General features: G+C 36.8%; 2 protein-coding genes across 2 annotated transcripts; both read left to right on the top strand.

The window, feature by feature from the left end:
• The first annotated feature begins 551 nt into the window (after positions 1-551).
• Positions 552-1,971, top strand: LOC129514889 (olfactory receptor 1020-like). Its single transcript, XM_055333581.1, has 2 exons — positions 552-1,449; positions 1,844-1,971. The coding sequence occupies exons 1-2, from the start codon at positions 552-554 to the stop codon at positions 1,969-1,971; spliced, it is 1,026 nt and encodes a 341-aa protein (XP_055189556.1).
• Positions 1,972-10,185: 8,214 nt separating this feature from the next.
• LOC129514890 (olfactory receptor 5M10-like) lies at positions 10,186-11,154 on the top strand. Its single transcript, XM_055333582.1, has one exon. The coding sequence runs from the start codon at positions 10,186-10,188 to the stop codon at positions 11,152-11,154; it is 969 nt and encodes a 322-aa protein (XP_055189557.1).
• The last annotated feature ends 7,555 nt before the right edge of the window (positions 11,155-18,709 follow it).

The following is an 18,709-nucleotide window of genomic DNA, read 5'->3' on the forward strand; positions in this document are numbered from 1 at the left end:
GATGAGGAATGAGAATTGACCACAGAAATTGACAATGTAAAGATCCATAATGCTTTAGGTAAGAGATGTTTCCATGGAGTGCTGGGGTGGAAACCTGATCAGAGTGGACTTGAGAGAAAATAGGAAAAGTAAAATTGCATACAGCAAAGATTTCAACTGTATTGTATGTTTTATTGCCAAGATGAATGCAAGGAATTGGATCATAGGGGTGAAGGCAGTAAGACTAAGGGAGGAGGAGAAAAAAGTTGAGAGTTAAGATAGGCTATGGATAAATAGGGTCAATGATCAAAGACTTCACACACACACCACATACACACACACATTAGTTTTAAATAAAATAGGTTACTCTGTTTACTTAAGGAATTTTTTTTCACTGCAATAGGAAAATAAAGAGGTTTAATACACATATCCTCAGGGCATTTTAGAGTTAATCTTACTTACAGCAGAGAATGAACTATTTTATTTTCCTGGTATTTTTTTTCTTTATACAATTTATTTCCTTGGTTTCTTTCTTATCCTAGCAAATGAATCATCTATTCTGAGACAAAGATATGAGCAACCATACAACAGTGACTGAATTTATTCTTGTGGGATTCGGGGATCATCCAGAACTACTGTGCCTTCTTTTTATGGTGTTTCTGGTCGTCTATATGATCACTGTATTTGGAAATCTTGGCATGATCCTATTAATCAAGATTGACTCACGTCTCCATACTCCAATGTATTTTTTCCTCAGTAACTTATCCCTTGTTGATTTCTGTTATTCTTCTGTCATTGCCCCTAATATGCTAGTGAATTTCTGGGTGGAGAACCCAGTCATTTCATTTAGTGGATGTGCCACTCAATTCTTCTTTTTTGGTTCCTTTGCCGGCATTGAGGGCTTCCTGTTGGCCGTGATGGCTTACGACCGTTATGTGGCCATCTGCAAGCCTCTTCTTTATGCAGTTATTATGTCTCCCCATCTTAATGTCCTTCTGGTGTTGGCCACGTATCTTGCAGGCTTTCTGAATGCGGCCATTCACACTGGCTTCACCTTTCGGCTGTCTTTCTGCCATTCAAATGTCATCAACCACTTTTTCTGCGACACTCCACCCCTCCTGAAACTCTCTTGTTCTGATACACATATCAATGAAGTTGTCATTTTTGCTTTTGCCAGTTTTAATGAACTGAGCTGCCTCTTGATTATTCTCATTTCTTATCTGTACATACTCATTGCCATTTTGAGGATCCATTCTGCTGAAGGGAGGCACAAAGCCTTTTCCACCTGCGCTTCCCACTTGATGGTGGTTACCATCTTCTTTGGTACAATTCTGTTTATGTATCTGCGCCCCAGCTCCAGCTACTCAATGGACCAAGACAAAGTGGTATCTGTGTTTTATACAGTGGTCATCCCTATGTTAAATCCTCTCATCTATAGTCTGAGAAACAAGGAGGTCAAAGCTTCCTTAGGTAAAATTTTTAAAACAACTTCTTTTTACCTCTGTACTTAGAATCAACAAAGTATGGGATTTTAGAACTCTGAGGGAACATAAAAATGACCAAATCAACCTTCATTCACCCTGACTCCGTTTTTTTCATGTCATGAGTTTTGTTGTTGTTTTTGATAGTGGAATTAGACTAAAGGTCTCTGCATCCTGGAGAATATGGTCACTCTGTATAAATTCCACAGAACCTATATGCTTGAAAATAATCAGATATCACATTTCAACTCCCTGTTCAGAGGCATAAAACACCAGTATAGAAGTAGGTGAGATAGAGGAAGACTGGAGCAGGAGGAATGATTCCATTTTTTTCCCCATTTGATGGTTTCATGATTGAATAGTGGTGTATGTAACTGACAGAGAACAGGTGATTAAGAGTAGGCTGAGTCAGAACTTGTTCAAAGGACCCAAAAGGCTTAGAGACTGCTTCTTAGCCCCAGTGAACCAGAAAAAGAATCAGAACTTAATCCTGACAGAGATGCTGGAATAAAATATTTCTTTTCTTTTTTTAAAGAATTATTTATTTTTAGAGAGTGAGTGAGAGACAGCGTGAGTGCAAGCACATGAATGGGAGGGGCAAAGGGACAGGGAGAGAGAATCTCAAGTGGACTCAATGCTGAGCATGGGCTCAATCACCTGACCCTGTGAATACAACCTGAGCTGAAACGAAGGGTTGGATGCTTAACTGACTGAGCCACACAGGCCCCTTCAGAGTCAAACATTTCTAATCTGGACAAGTAATCTTGTTGTGAGGGAATAATGGGAACAAACCACAAGGTAAATATAGGGGGTATCACAGAGCAAGAACACCAAGGCTCCATAGAATGGAGGTTTCTGAGCTTAGAAAAGAGGTATTCTTTATAATTCCTGTAGATAAAGTGTCATGTGTTTGATTTTTAAATGAGTAAGAAGTTTAAGCTTAAAGAGCCAGGGCAAGATAAGTAGGTTTTCCTTAATACCTTAGCAAATAACCATACATATCTATTTTACTGCTGGCTGCAATTTCACTGGGGCATGTTTAAAGCTTTAAGTTGGTTTGACTGGTATTTTCTTGATGCAATATCTCTCCAGTAGGACTGGATTTTCTTTACAGTGACCATTGACATGTAAGCAGGTAGCGCTTTAAACTGTTTGGAACTGGTAAAGTATACTAAGTGTGACGCTAGTATATTTCATGGAAAGACTGTCATAATAATAGAAAAGTAGCCATTTAAAAGAGACTAAAAACTCATTTTGCTTTCATTATAGCTTAGAGTTTTTGATAAGAAATTGAATCCAAATCTTATCATTTTATCTTCCTTTATTCTTCATTTCAGATACTGCATATCAAAAACATATTTTTCTGTCTTATTCAATGGTTTCCTCTTATCATTCTTTTTCTGGAGAGTTCTTCATATTTCAAGACAGCATAAATATTACCTCCTTTATGATTGCCCTGACCCTCCATCTTTCTTTCCAAGGTATTCAAACATGCCTATTCCAGTGATTCTATAAATATTGCAGCTTTAATCAAGTTGTTTGTTAGAGAGACTAATTATAAAAATACAGTGTAATATACATAAACTAGGGGCACCTGGGTGGTTCAGTTGGCTAACCTACCAACTCTTGGTTTTGGCTCAGGTTATGATTTCAGGGTCATGAAATTGAGACTTACATCAGGCTCCACACTCAGCAGGGAGTCTGCTTGAGGATTCTCTCTCTCCCTCTGCCCCTCCTATTTGCTCTTGCTCTCAAATAAATAAATAAATCTTAAAAAAATACATAGATTAAGACATCCTTAAGAAAAGAAACCTCTTTATGTCAACCTGGACATCTCCATGCCTTTATAAGCAGGCCATTACTAAAAGTTTTAAAATTAAGAAAGAAATCATTCCAATTGAAGGCACAGGGTGATGGAAGACAAAATATTGCCTCTGGCACCTGGAACTAAAAGTTGTCAATCATTATTTCAGAAAGTTAATGTTAGAAAGGAAGTTCTTTGGTAGCTGGTTGGATGCTTTGTTGGATACTGTTTTATTTGTCTTGCCTTCTTTGAAATTAAGCATTTTAATAAACATGATATTTCTGAATCCTACGTCTTGCATATTGCATAAAGTAAATGTGATTTCAATATAGCAATAGAGTATCCAGTGAAGGAACACAAGTTAATTCAAACCATCGTAGGTTTGGAGTTCTTAGTGCCATGAAGTCTTTCACGGTCTCTTTTTCTTTCTCTTTCTCTGTCTTTCATTTCCTCTCTCATATTATAAATTCACTCATTCTGTTTCATAGACTTTTCACCTGGCAGCCTCAATTTTACATACTTTCGGGACAATTGCATTAGAGGCAAGTCTGCATCTCTTTAGAAAGGACAGCATTGCCTAAAAAGTCTCAGGTATGCATCATGCATGTGGTTGTAGGGTATGTATGTATTTGTGTACTTGTGTGTATGTTGGTGGTGAGGGTGGAGTCATGAAATACCATAATAGCTACTGCAGTCCACTATACTTTTTTGCTCAGTAAAATTAAATTCCTTGCCTACTCACTTATAGACTCTTAGTTTAGACACTGGCACTTTATGCTGTTTACAACTCAACAGGAATTTTTTTAATTTTTTTTTAAATTTATTTATGATAGTCATACAGTGAGAGAGAGAGAGAGAGGCAGAGACACAGGCAGAGGGAGAAGCAGGCTCCATGCACCGGGAGCCCGACGTGGGATTCAATCCCGGGTCTCCAGGATCACGCCCTGGGCCAAAGGCAGGCGCCAAACCGCTGTGCCACCCAGGGATCCCTGGATGAAAGGTCTTAATGTGAGACATTAAGATTCCATCAAAATCCTAGAGGAGAACACAGGCAACACCCTTTTTGAACTCGGCCACAGTAAATTCTTGCAAGATATATCCATGAAGGCAAGAGAAACCAAAGCAAAAATGAACTATTGAGACGTCACCAAGATAAGAAGCTTTTGTACAGCAAAAGATACAGTCAACAAAACTAAAAGACAACCTACAGAATGGGAGAAGATATTTGCAAATGACGTATCAGATAAAGGGCTAGTATCCAAGATCTATAAAAAACTTATTAAACTCAATACCCAAGAATCAAACAATCCAATCATGAAATGGGCAAAAGACATGAAGAGAAATCTCACAGAGGAAGACATAGACATGGCCAACATGCACATGAGAAAATGCTCTGCATCACTTGCCATCAGGGAAATACAAATCAAAACCACAATGAGATACCACCTCACACCAGTGAGAATGGGGAAAATTAACAAGGCAGGAAACCACAAATGTAGGAGAGGATGCGGAGAAAGGGGAACCCTCTTGCACTGTTGGTGGGAATGTGACCTGGTGCAGCCACTCTGGAAAACTGTGTGGAGGTTCTTCAAAGAGTTAAAAATAGATCTGCCCTATGACCCAGCAATTGCACCCCGATGTTTCTAACAGCAATGTCCACAATAACCAAACTGTGGAAGGAGCCTCGGTGTCCATCGAAAGATGAATGGATAAAGAAGATGTGGTTTATGTATACAATGGAATATTGCTCAGCCATTAGAAACGACAAATACCCACCATTTGCTTCAACGTGGATGGAACTGGAGGGTATTATGCTGAGTGAAGTAAGTCAATCGGAGAAGGACAAACAGTGTATGTTCTCATTCATTTGGGGAATATAAAAAATAGTGAAAGGGAATAAAGGGGAAAGGAGAAAAAATGAGTGGGAAATATCAGAAAGGGAGACAGAACATAAGAGACTTCTAACTCTGGGAAACGAACAAGGGATGGTGGAAAGGGAGGTGGGCGAGGGGTGGGGGTGAATGGGTGACGGGCACTGAGGGGGGCACTTGACGGGATGAGCCCTGGGTGTTATGCTATATGTTGGCAAATTGAACTCCAATAAAAAAAAAAAGATTCTACAGAAAAGCAAGTGAAGGGGAAGGGTCGGCTTCAAGAACGAGGAAAAGAAAAATTTCAGTTTAAAGTCAAGCTTTCCTGAAAGACAAGTATGTTCATCTTCATTCTCATCCATCTTTACCTTTCTATAGGGGTTTCACTTCCAGTCCATGAACAAGCAAGGCTCTGAATTTCTTAGCTGAAATATCAAGCCCAAGACTCCATCCTGGTTATACCGGCTCTTAGAGCAGGGACATGGCCCTTCCCTTTGTCAGGCAGTTTCTTCTGCTTCATTATATTAAAGTCTCTGCCCTAGGAAGAGCCCATGCTTCTAATATAACATTCAATGGTGTCTAGGCATGTTTTTTAAACCTCCCAGCACAAGTGTATGGCTGCCTTTACGTGCAATGACAAGTTCCTCTGTTTTTTTTTTTTTTTTAAGATTGATAATCCTGATCTAAGCCAATGAGCCACTCAGGTATCTCAAGTCCCTCTTTTTGAATATTCACTCTAAGCCCCAAATGGAAAGAACCAGCTCACCCCCGTTCAGGGAGTCTTTGGAAGTTATTCTTCACGATCTCCTTATTTGCTGCAAATAAAGTTTTTTGTGTATGACAATTCCATCGGATATAATCTTTATCTGTAATTCATGTTAGTTTGGTTACAATAGGTTTTTGCTTAATAATATAAATGATTTATGTGTAATATGACCTTCCAAAGGAGATCGTATGTAAACTGTCTTATGATCTGTGAATAGCATAATTTTATTTTTTCTTGTCATATCTGCATAACTTTATTATATAGATTAGAACTTCCAGTAAAATGTAGGACCTGCTGTAAATTTTTTTGAAAAAAGATTTACTTATTTATCCCAGAGAAAGAAAGAGTGAGGAGAGGGGCAGAGGTAGAGAATCTTAAGGAGACTCCCCACAGAGACCCACATGGGGCTTGATGTCAGGGCCACAAGATCATGACCCAGGCCAAAACCAAGAGTTGATCACTCAACAGACTGAGCCACCTAGGTGTCCTTGACCTGCTGTAACTTTTAAAAAGACAGCCAATTGAATATCACAAAAATGTAAGTAACAATGTCAGGATGATATTTTCTACTACCTATCGTGACATTTGTGTATCTGTGTCTTTTTAGCAGACAGATCAATTAGTTATACAATTGAAGCAGGGTGATACTAACTAAGGAATTCAGGTCTTCAAGTATAATTTAAGCAGAGTCCTCTGAAGACTTTCTGGGAAAATAAGAATGCATAAAATTCTTCTTTGAATTAGTATCATATATCTAGGTAAAGTCTAATCTTTATCCATTGCTATATAAACAAAAGAATATAGACTTTTTTTGTTCTTATGAATATTGACTTCTTATTGTGGACTTCTGATGAAGCTATCCCATACTGAAAAGTCCAGACACTTTACTCTTCCAGAGCTCAAAGAACTAATTCACTGTGTTTTGCCTATTTGGTTACTATTGAGCTAGTCCTATTGGAAAAGTCTTTTTGTAAATCCTATGCTTATTCCAATGCATATATTATAGTATATTAGGAAATACTTAAATACATACATGTTCAGGTACTTTGGGACAAGTTTTCTTCAAATGAAAAGCTAGCATTATGTTTAAAGAAGTGTCTTTAAATCTTCAACCCTTTTTTAAAAAAGATTTTATTTATTCATGAGACACACACACACACACACACACACACACACACACACACAGGCAGAGACACAGGCAGAGGGAGAAGCAGGCTCCATGCAGGGAACCTGACGTGGGACTCAATCCCGGTCTCCAGGATCACACCCTGGGCTGAAGGCAGCGCTAACCCCCTGAGCCACCTAGGCTGCCCAACTCTTTTTATGTAAAACAAGGAATCTCCACAGTAAAGGGTCAGGAAGTAAGGGCTCTGCCATCCTACAATGAGCTTTATAATCTTACAAGAAACTTATTTCATGGGAATAATTAAACAGTAGGTTTCATTCTTTAAATTTTATTATGTGATCTGTGCAAAGAATCAGGATAAGAATGAGGGAAAAATTGAGAGAGAAATCTTTCCACTTCATTCTGAAAATAATATGGTCACATTCAAATCTCAAATGTGGTGAGTTGATAACAATCTACATTTTGATGTTGATATGCAGCTTTTACTCCATGTCTAATTTCTCACAGCATAACCCACTATGAAAATTATTAACGGGAAACTTCACTACAACGGAGTTGGGAGGTTTCCATAGGATGAGCTCTCACATTCTAATACTCTAGTCAGTTGCAGACCCAACAGGAAGAGTTAGGTGTGATCTTACACAGACTTGACCTTGCACATGGATACTACTCTACTACTACAGTCTGAGGAACAGAGGCTGTCTTCATCCACAGCTCCCTCAATCCCCACCCCAGCAACAGCTCCATCAATGAAAAGCCATCACACTGAACTCCGTTTCCTCCAATGGACTTTTAGTACTAATAGCCTTCCCAACATACCCCTTTTCTCCTTAAAAAGTGCAGTTCTCCTTTGTTCCTTCGATTTGTCTAAAATTTTGCCACAATTTGTCCTGGATTGTAATTCTCTTTTGTTCCCCCCAAAACTCATTTTCTTTTTTTTTTTTGCTGTCAAAATAACTGGCAATGTCTATTTTTAAGGTTAACACCACCATTTAGACATCTAACAGAATCAGACATCTCTTTTCTTGAATAGCCTACACTTTGACTTGGAAATATCTATTTCCTAGAAGATACAGACTAGTGATTCTCTAACAAATGCAGTGCCAATGTTCAAATATTCTTTAGTCTACTTTTGATCATCCTTCTAAATCACCAATTTTATAAATCATCAATTTCATGAATGATCCTGGCTCTCAGACTCATCTTTGATTTTTAGCATGTTGATGAAATTAACTCAATGGGGCAGATCGGTTCCAATATAAATCCATGGTGTCAACTGTTAAAGGGTCCTCATCCCTGACTTCTACTTCTACTTCCTTTCATTGGTCTTCTGCTTTGTACATTCTTTCTGCTCCTCAAATCTCTCACTGACTTCACCTTTCTTCCCCTCACTCTCAGTGGATGACCTAACCTCAGTATCTACAGAAAAACACTGAAGCCTTCTGATGAGAATTTTCTCATTTTACTACACAAAACAAAACAAAACAAAACTTTTTTTTGTTTATTTTGTTATTTGAGTTCGATTTGCCAACATACAGTATAAATACAAAACTTATATACTCTTATTTTTCTTATTCCATGGTATTAAAGGTGATGGATAATTTCACTATTGTTGCTAAAGATCTCATGCACTCAATACCAAGTGGGGTACATAGATATTAGGTGGATTTTTGGCCTCAAAGGAGAAGCTAGGGTCTCAAAGCACCAAATTAAGGTTGTGCCCTTGAGGAACAAAGACTATTTTGATGAGTTATTCAGAATTATTTCTAAAATGCTCTAGAGAATATGCTGGAGAAATACATTATAAATGTTTCCACCTTGTTTTGACAAAATACAGTAGTCAACTTTTACAGGTAGGTCATTTTCTACATTTCTTCACTAAGAATATATTTGTTCTTTTGTATGAAGATGAATATCCCACCAATGTAGACAAAATTAACTTCATCAAATGTACTTGATTTTTCTATTGATATGTTAATATTTTATAGCTTCTCTAAAAAATCAATTATATGTAAGCCCTTCTGATGTATATGTGAAAACTAAATAAAAATAGCTTTAGGTATAGTTCTTGGGGTGCATTGTCTTCCAGTCATACCTTATTTTCATAAAGTATTGAGAGATTGTGGCTCCAACTGGAAGCTAAGGCCACATTAAAACATCATCTGTGCTTTCCAAAACAAATATGTTCATATATGTGTTAGTTGCTAAAAAAATGGAAACAAAAAACTCCATATTCTTCTCCTACTTGGTTTCTTTATTTACTGTTGAAATTATACTTTCTTCAAAGAACCTTCTCCGAATGTTTATCTAAAAGCATCCTACCTTCATTTTTCTTCATAGTACTGGCTTCTAACTGATATGACATTCTATAGCTTTGTCTATGTGGTAATATCTGTTCCTTCTCCTACAATATATGATTCATGAGGATGGGGAATTTGTTCAATTCTGTAAACCCAGAACTTAGAACGGAAAAAAATGTTCTCAGTGTACATGTACATGTATATGTATATGTATATGTGAATGAGTAAATTCACTAAGCAGAGAGAATGATTCTTCAGTACCTTCTTAGTCATATAGTAAAAGGTAAATTTACTAATTCAATGGCTTCTGAATAAAATTAAGACAGACCACTATGGATATCAGGTGAAAATGTTGTACTAAATATTTCTGTTATTTTGTATCTGAAAGATACCAGATCTGGAGGGACCCTCAAAATCCAACTTCCTTTATTTTTCCATTTGAATTATACCAATCACCTGCTGCTTTTCTTATCTGCTTTAAACTCCTATACTTTTCACAAAATTTGAAAAAACAAAACAAAACAAAAACAAAACAAAACCCAAATACGGAGTCCTCCAAGAAGGCAAGAATGAATGTGATTCTATACACACACACACACACACACACACACACACACACACACACACACAAGTGAGAACAAGAGCAAGAGTGAGAGAGAGATAAAGAGAAAGAGGTAACAGAGATACAGGACAAAAATATTTATGTAGATGTTATGATGAGTTTGTTAAAAGAGATGAGAGATTTCCTAGTAATATATGAATGAGTAAATGATAAAAATGGATGGAATAAATGCAGAATCTGGATTAGACAGGATCCCTCACCTTCTCTGCTACTCTCAATTTTCAAGGAATAAGAAAATGTCTTCCTCGAACCACACTACAGTGACGGGATTCATTCTTTTGGGACTCACGGACGACCCAGTACTAGAGAAGATCCTGTTTGGGGTGTTTCTGGTGATCTATCTAGTCACGCTGGCAGGGAATCTGTGCATGATTGTGCTGATCGGGACCAATTCCCACCTGCAAACTCCCATGTACTTCTTCCTTAGCCACCTCTCCTTTGTAGACATTTGCTATTCCTCCAATATCACTCCAAACATGCTGTACAATTTCCTCTCAGACCAGAAGACCATCTCCTATGCTGGATGCTTCACGCAGTGTCTTCTCTTCATTGCCCTGGTGATCACTGAGTTTTACATCCTTGCTTCAATGGCATTGGATCGCTATGTAGCCATCTGTAGCCCTCTACATTACAGTACCAGAATGTCCAAGAACATTTGCATCTCCCTAGTGGTGATCTCTTATACTTGTGGTTACCTTAATGGACTCTCCCAGACACTGTTGACTTTTCACTTGTCCTTCTGTGACTCCCTTGAAATCAACCACTTCTACTGTGCAGATCCTCCTCTTATCCTGTTGGCCTGCTCTGACACCCATGTCAAAAAGATGGCGATGCTTGTAGTAGCCGGCTTGACTCTGTCAAGCTCTCTCTTCATCATTGTGCTATCCTACCTTTTCATTATTGTAGCCATCTTGAGGATCCGTTCTGCTGAAGGCAGGCACAAAGCCTTTTCTACTTGTGCTTCCCACTTGACAATAGTCACCTTATTTTATGGCACCCTCTTCTGCATGTACTTAAGGAGTCCATCTGAAAAGTCTGTAGAGGAGTCCAAAATAATTGCTGTCTTTTATACATTTTTAAGCCCAATGTTGAACCCATTGATTTATAGTCTAAGGAACAAGGATGTGATCCATGCTATGCAGCAAATGATTAAGGGAAATCTCTTTCATACAATTGAAATTTGGGTCTCTGTTAATTTGAAATGACTAGTTGTCTGTAATAACATGGTGATTAGAAATAAATAACAGAGAAGTCCTACCTCTAATAGAGGCCCTGTTCCAATTTCTTTTTAAGATCATCATCATATAGTTTGTGGGTCATTCCTTTAAGTTATAATAAACTGTCTTGTTTATTCAGCAAGGGTTGCATTCCCATATCTAGCAATTAAAAGGTGCTGATATCCAGATTTAGATTCTTAATTGAAAAATGTATTTGAGATTCGTTGTAAAAGCACTGTGTATTTTGTCTCAATAATCATATGCTTCCTTTTATTTTATAGTTCTGAGAACTACTGTGGCTTCCAGGAACCAATCTTTAAACTCAATCTTGGCAAGTCTTTTAAACCAAATGGTTGACCTATTTGTAGTCTTTCTTTTTAATCTATTTACTTAGATTGAATAAATAGTGAAGGCCACCTCAGAAATTCTTTAGAGATAGGATACAGCACAAATAAACATGCACAAAAAACCCTGTGTCACTCAAGTATAATTAATAGTCACTTTTAAATCTTTATTTATTTATTTATTTATTTATTTATTTATTTATTTATTTATTTATTTATAGAAGGAGAGCTTGAACAGTGGGAAGGACAGAGGGAGAGAAAGAATCTTCAGGTTCCACGCCCAGCATGGAGCTCAATGTGGGACTTAATCCCACAAACCTGAGACCATGACCTGAGCTGAAATCCAGAGTTTGACCCTTAACTGACTGAACCCTCGAGGTATCCCATCAATATTTACTTTAATTCTCATACTTAAATTTGTGAGAAATTTATTATCTTCATTTATAACATTTGGAGTCTTAAGCACAGAGAGATTAAATGACTTTCTATAGTTATTCGGCCACTAAGTAGCAAAAAGGTAAATCCCTCGGATCCAAATTCTCTTTCCAACTCACTGTGGTTAAACTCAGTGCTGGGGGTGGACTGTGTTGGGTATAATGAGGGGATGAGCTTACTGCTCCACGTGAAATGTTGGTGATTATGAAGAGAGTGTAACATGAACTGTTGAATTCCTCTGACATTTTAGGTAAACATGATAATTTGTGTGCAAAGAAGAATTATCTTACTGTTTTATGTAAAGCAGACAATTTTGATATATAGTAGATTTTTAGACTGTGTTTTATGAATATATTTTCCAGATTATAAAAAGCACATATGTTCTTTATGAATAACTGGAAAATACAGACAGATGTTAAGAAATAACTTGCATTAGTGATATCTTAACCAATGGATAATTTATGTGTATGTTTTTCCATATTTCTTCTCAGTGATTTTATATGCATGTGTATTATGATGATTCATAAAACAAAATTGGAATCATATGCCAAATGCAAATATGAATGTTGATTTTCACTTGATAATGTAATGTTTGTGTTTCATATAGACTAAATAATTTTGGTGAACACATTTTTAATTAATTTTAATACTTTATAATAATTAAGTTATCCTTGAACTTAATTATGAAAATAACATGTTGATCATAGAAAAGCAAATTGGAAAATACTGAAATATCTGGAGCACCTGAGTGGCACAGTCAGTTAAGTGTCCAGCTCTTGTTTTCAACTCAGGTCATGATCTCAGGGTCATGAGATTGAGCCCAGTGTTAGGCTCTGCACTCAGCAGAAGTCTGATTGAGATTCTCTGTCTCTCTTCCTCTTCCTCTGCCCCTCCTGCTTGTGCTCTCTCTTCCTTTCTTTCTCTAAAATAAATAAATAATAAAAAGTACTGAAATATCTATGGAATAAAAGCAAAATTTACCTATGATCTTTTATCTAGAGATAGCTGCTTTCAACATTTTAGTGTATTTTCTTCCATTTGGTTTATCTTGCAAATCATAATTCCATCATATCTATGAATCCTATTATTTTTAAGACTGACTGATATCTTTATGTACATATCCTCTGATTGTTTTTTAGGATTAGTCTTAGAAGTGTAATTGTTGAATTAAATATTTTGAACATTTTTAAAGCTCTAAGTTTTTTATAGATAAATTTTTCTCTAGAAAGCATCAGCCATTTATATTTATTACTAGTCATATTTGAGAGTAAACATCCCACTGTATTGTTATTAATATTAGGAAATATCCACTAAGGGTATTTCCTTCTTTCTATCTCAATAGAAATTCTTAGGAAAGGAATCTGTTTTATTTTAACAGAGGAGTATTTGAAATATATATTTAGCAAGTAAAGGGAATACATCAGTTTTCTGATTCCCTTTTATTTTATTTCTGACGATTCCTCATATGAAGAATATTTACATTTTTATTTAGAAAAAATTTATTGTTTTTGGTTTTGTAGATTTTCTCCACCTTATATTAAATAAAGAGGTATTTAATAATATTATATTTTTATTACCATATTTTATAGCAGTATCTTGAATTACTCTGGATAAAATTCTGTTATACTTTATAATATTGTTTGTACTCTTTTCCTTACATTTTTAAATCATGTTTTTCCTACTAGGTGTTAAATTACCCTTTTTTTCCCCTTGTTTTGTGACATCACTTTTATTGTACACTAAGTGAATCTATTTCTGGCCAATTCTACTCCTTTGACCAGTTTATACATATGTTTTAAACCAAATTCACATAATTAATATAGATTTTTTGAAAGTGTTAATTTCTGATAAATCCCATCATTACTATCTTTTAAATTTATAGTAGAATAATGCAAATCAAATGCTTCTAACTATCTAAAATTTTTAACCCAGAAATTATGCATATTGTTGCTCAATCTGAATAGCAGAGGGACATGTACATATGAAAATCAAATATGGTTATATTTATAATACATATTCCTTATAAATTATTTGAAAAATATGGAAAAATATTTTAGTCTTCGTATTTTTATAACTTGGTCCCCACATCTGATGGAATCGTGGCCATTGAGAGGTCTATTTCTGGATGAAAGGCTATGGGTAGGTTAAAATTTTTTTCCAGAAAGGCAAAGAAATCGTCTGGCTTATAAATGAGGGGCAAAACATTTAACTTTGGCATATTTGTTAACATTTTTACACATTTATTTTTGCACCAAACCAGTGTCCATAATGCAAAATTATTTTTCAGCAAAGATATCTAAATACAGACTTTTATCCCCAACTAAATTGTCCTTTGTCAGCAACTGTCCTCCAAAAGACTGATGTGCCCACAATAATCCTCAATTGTGTCATTTAAAATGCTGAAAGGAGGGGGGATCCCTGGGTGGCTCAGTGGTTTAGTGCCTGCCTTTGGCCCAAGGCCCAATCCTGGAATCTCAGGATCGAGTCCCACATCGGGCTCCTGGCATGGAGCCTGCTTCTCCCTTCTCCTGTGTCTCTGCCTCTCTCTCTCTCTGTCTATCATAAATAAATACATAAATCTTAAAAAAAATGCTGAAAGGAGGGCAGCCCTGGTGGCACAGTGGTTTAGCGCTGCCTGCAGCCCAGGGCGCGATCCTGGAGACCCTGGATCGAGTCCCACGTCAGGCTCTCTGTATGGTTCCTGCTTCTCCCTCTGCCTGTGTCTCTGCATCTCTCTCTCTCTCTGTCTCTATGAATAAATAAATAAAATCTTAAAAAACAAAAAAATAAAATGCTGAAAGGAAAAAACAAACTATGTTGATTTTAATTAAAATAAATATTAAGCTTTTAAATAATCAGAAGGAAATATTTCTGAGGTCATTTGGAGTAGAGGAATTTATAATGGAAGAGTTACTTGAATATGACGATAAAATTACCTAAAATTAAGGAGCATATTATATTTTGGAAAGCATTTGTCCCAGATAAGATAAAGTGGTAAACAAGATATGATTCAAAGTACTGAAACACTGTCATAGTCTACATAAATACTGAAGGCTATGTATAGAAAATTGATAAAAATGCTAAAATTAATGAGTAAAAATATGAAATAAGTGCTCCAGTTGCCAACTTTCCAACTTTGTACCTAAAATGCAACAATATGTTAAGGTACTGGAACTGATGTTTACCTTTTTTTATAGGCACTCTACCATTCAAATAGCATGGAGAATTGGAAAACTTATCAGTTTTGTCTAGATAGGTTTTCTTTATGATGAGTTGACGCTTACTCCAGAGAGCCAATTCTTAAATATTCAGGTTTGCAATATGGCCAGGGTGGCAGTATTTATAAGAATGAAACTGGCAAATGCTACTATCAGAACTCCATCCAGCTTACCATTATACCAGTGGTTTATCCTTCCAGTATTTATCAGGTTTGTCTTACATAGTTTGTAGTTCAAGGGATCTTTGTCCTAAATGACTATAAGTAAACCTAAGGCAAAAATCAGTCACCAATAAATAGTGATAATTTCAAACAAAAATATTTGAAATAAGATACTTTTGTGTATTTGTATTTGAGTTCAAAAAGATTAGCATGTTCTACATTATGGGTGTTGAGAAAACGATGTTTTTCTGGAAATCAATTTAACATTATGATTTCAGGAGCATTATTTTTTTAAGATTTTATTTACCCATTTGAGAGAGTCATGGCAGGGAGGTAGGGAGGTGAGGGGCAGAGGGAGATGGAGAGAAGCAGACTTCCAGCTAAACTGGAAGCTTATCCCCCACCCCATTGCAGGACTGGATCTGAGGACCCCGGGATCATGACCTTGGCCAAAGGCAGACTCTCAACCAGCATCTCCTGTCTTAGGAGTCTTAAAAAATATTTGTATAATTTTAGTCAGGTTTCCAATTTTAAGAATGTACCAAAGCCATAATAAAACACTTGAGTGAATATTTTCATTGTAATGTTGTTTTATAATTGAGAAAAAAGAAAGGAGTGTCTATGGGATGCAGGTTGCCCTCACTTGGCATAGGATTGTTTTAACTGAAACTTGTGCTGCATTTGAATGTGCTCTGCTTTGCATGAATCTCAATTGCCATTACTGTCTGCATTCTGTAACAGGCACAAGCCAAAGCTCCTGACAGAGCAGGAGCTGGCTGTAACCAAAGCCTTTGCAAGAGAGTGTTGGCTGTGGTCATAAAGGAGAGTTTGAATCCCACGTGACTGATTTTTAAATTAGAATGTTCTACAGACACTAAAATGAATAAGTTACCAGTTAAGGACAGGACAAATGATTTTGTATAATTTTTATGAAAAAAGCATGCATTGGTACACACATTATGATAACTTTGTTATACTGGGAGTAAGGACAAGTAAACCTTGTTCTTTGTATATTTTTGTATCAGTTTTCTATGATGAACAATTATCTCTTTTATAAGCAAGAAAACAAACAAAAAACCTGGATATTTCCAGTATGATTCAGATCCTAGGATATAAAATTAAAGGATTTGTGTTTATTAGTAGTTAGAAGTGGAAATAAAAGTAGAAAAAGGCAGAGGTCAAACTATTCTACAAGTTATTGAACTGGATGGTCAACTGCTTAGTTCAACTGCTGAGCTACCCAGGAGTCCCTGTTTCTCCTCTTTTATTTCTGATTTTGTTTATTTGAGTTATCACTGTCTCTCTTTCTCTTTTAATGTGTCTGGCAAAAAAAGGCTTATCAATTTTGTTTATCTTTTCAATGAACCAGCTCCTGGTTTCATTGATCTATTTTTTTTTTTTTTAGTTTCTATATCATTTATTTCTGCTTTGATCTTTACTATTTCCTTCCTACTACTTGTTTTGAGTTTTATTTGTTCTTCTTTTTCTAGCTCCTTTAGGTGTAAGGTTAGGTTGTTTATTTGAGATTTCTCTTGCTTCTTTATATAGGCCTGTTTTGTTATAAAATTCCCTCAGAGTAGTATTTGCTGCATCTCAGAGATTTTGGACTGTTGTGTTTTCATTTTCATTCATCTCCATATATTTTTTGATTTCCCTTCTGATTTCTTGGTTGACTCATTCACTGTTTAGTAGCATGTTATTTAACCTCATGTGTATGTAATGTGTATGTAAAAAATCTTTCCTGATTTTTTCTTGTGGATGATTTCTAGTTTCATAGAGATGTGGTCAGACAAGATGCATGGTATGACTTCAATCTCTTTGAATTTATTGAAGCTTATTTTGTGGCCTGACATATGATCTATTCTGGAAAATGTTCCATGTGCACTTGAAAAGATTGTGTATTCTGCTGTTTTTGGATGGAAACATCTGAGTATATCTGTTAAATCCATCTGTCTTAGTGTGTAATTCAAAGCCATTATTTCCTTGTTGATTTTCTGTTTGGATGACCTACTCATTAATGCAAGTGGGGTAATTGTATTGTACTACTATTATTGTGTTACTATCAATTACTTCCTTTATGTCTGTTACTAGTTGCTTTATGTACTTGGTAGCACTTTATCTGTGTTGTCCTCTGAAAAGCTTTCATTGATGGCCAGAGCTTGTGGTTAGACCCAATATCTATCCCCAGATCATTGCTGGAGCAGCAGTCAGACTGGTATATATCATTATCTTGCCCTCTCCCAGGGGCAGGAGTTATTTTGGAGTGGTGATGGCCCCTGTCAGGCTTTTTGCACACTGCTAGGCTTGTGGCACCACCTTGGATGGACTCTGGTCAAGGGCATTTGGAGTGGGGAAGTTCACAGGAGAATGTGAGGGTAGGGTACTTGGGGCTAGCAAAGTCTGAGCCAGTCCACTACAGGAGGGGACCTGAAGGCACCTGGGAAACTTCCTGCCCAGGCCAGAATGCTGATGCTCACCTGCAGCAGAGTATGGGAGTAGGGGCATTGTTAGCAAGCTAATGGAGAAGGTTCTTGCTGTACTGGTCCCCATAGGTGTTCATGTATCTAGGCTGGGTGTGTTAGGGAACAAGTGGTGCCTGCCAGCTCTTTTGTTTGTGGAGAAGTCTCCCAAATATCCCTGTTCCTCTAGCAAATGCTCTGAGATTAGTAAATAAATCTTCCCTTACAACCCAGGCAGTTTTCAGATTGCTGCTTCTATGCTGTATCTCAGCAGAGCTATTTGTTTTACCGTCTCTTTAAAGGTGGGGACTCAGTTTCTTCTTTTCTTCCAACCCTCCCAGAGCTGAACCCACTGATTTTTAAAGTTCCAGGGGTAAGTGCCCCTGACTGTAAGAAGTCATGAAGAGAGACCCCTCAGATTTTTGAAGCCAAATGTTATGGGGATTCATATTACCCATGTGGATCCCATGTATCTGAGGTGGCTGATATGGTGGGCTGCTCCTCCCCCCTCTCCATGTCTGCCATGTTCCTCTATCCTATGGCCAGTTTAACAGGTCCACTTAGCTCTGGACTGTATTTTCCACCCTTCCTAGACTCTCTGATGGGACCTGTTCTCTACATTTAGCTGTGGAGAGTCGATTCTACCAGTCTTTGGGTCATTTTCTGGGTTATTCACACTGATAAGGCCATGATCTAGGTGTGTCCATGGGTTGAGGAGAGCCAAGGACTCTCCTACTGCATCATCTTCCCAGGAAGTCACCGCCGGTCTTTTAAATTCCTGCCATTGAGGTTGTGTGAAGTGACACGTACCTGTATTCATAATTTGCATTTATTTGACAATCGTAGATGTTGACATTCTTTTCCTGTCATTATTGGCTGCTCATATATCTTTTATGAAATGTCTGTTCACTTCAGATTTTTTTTTA

The sequence above is a fragment of the Nyctereutes procyonoides genome, unplaced genomic scaffold (genome assembly GCF_905146905.1).
Source record: "Nyctereutes procyonoides isolate TBG_1078 unplaced genomic scaffold, NYPRO_anot_genome, whole genome shotgun sequence".
NCBI classification, from domain to species: Eukaryota; Metazoa; Chordata; class Mammalia; order Carnivora; family Canidae; genus Nyctereutes; species Nyctereutes procyonoides.

Excerpts from the sequence above, each read along its gene's own strand:
- LOC129514889 (XM_055333581.1), top strand. The coding sequence starts at position 552 with ATGAGCAACCATACAACAGTGACTGAATTTATTCTTGTGGGATTCGGG. Across the intron at positions 1,450-1,843 it reads GGAGGTCAAAGCTTCCTTAG|AACAGGTGATTAAGAGTAGG; the intron begins GTAAAATTTTTA and ends TAACTGACAGAG.
- LOC129514890 (XM_055333582.1), top strand. The coding sequence starts at position 10,186 with ATGTCTTCCTCGAACCACACTACAGTGACGGGATTCATTCTTTTGGGA.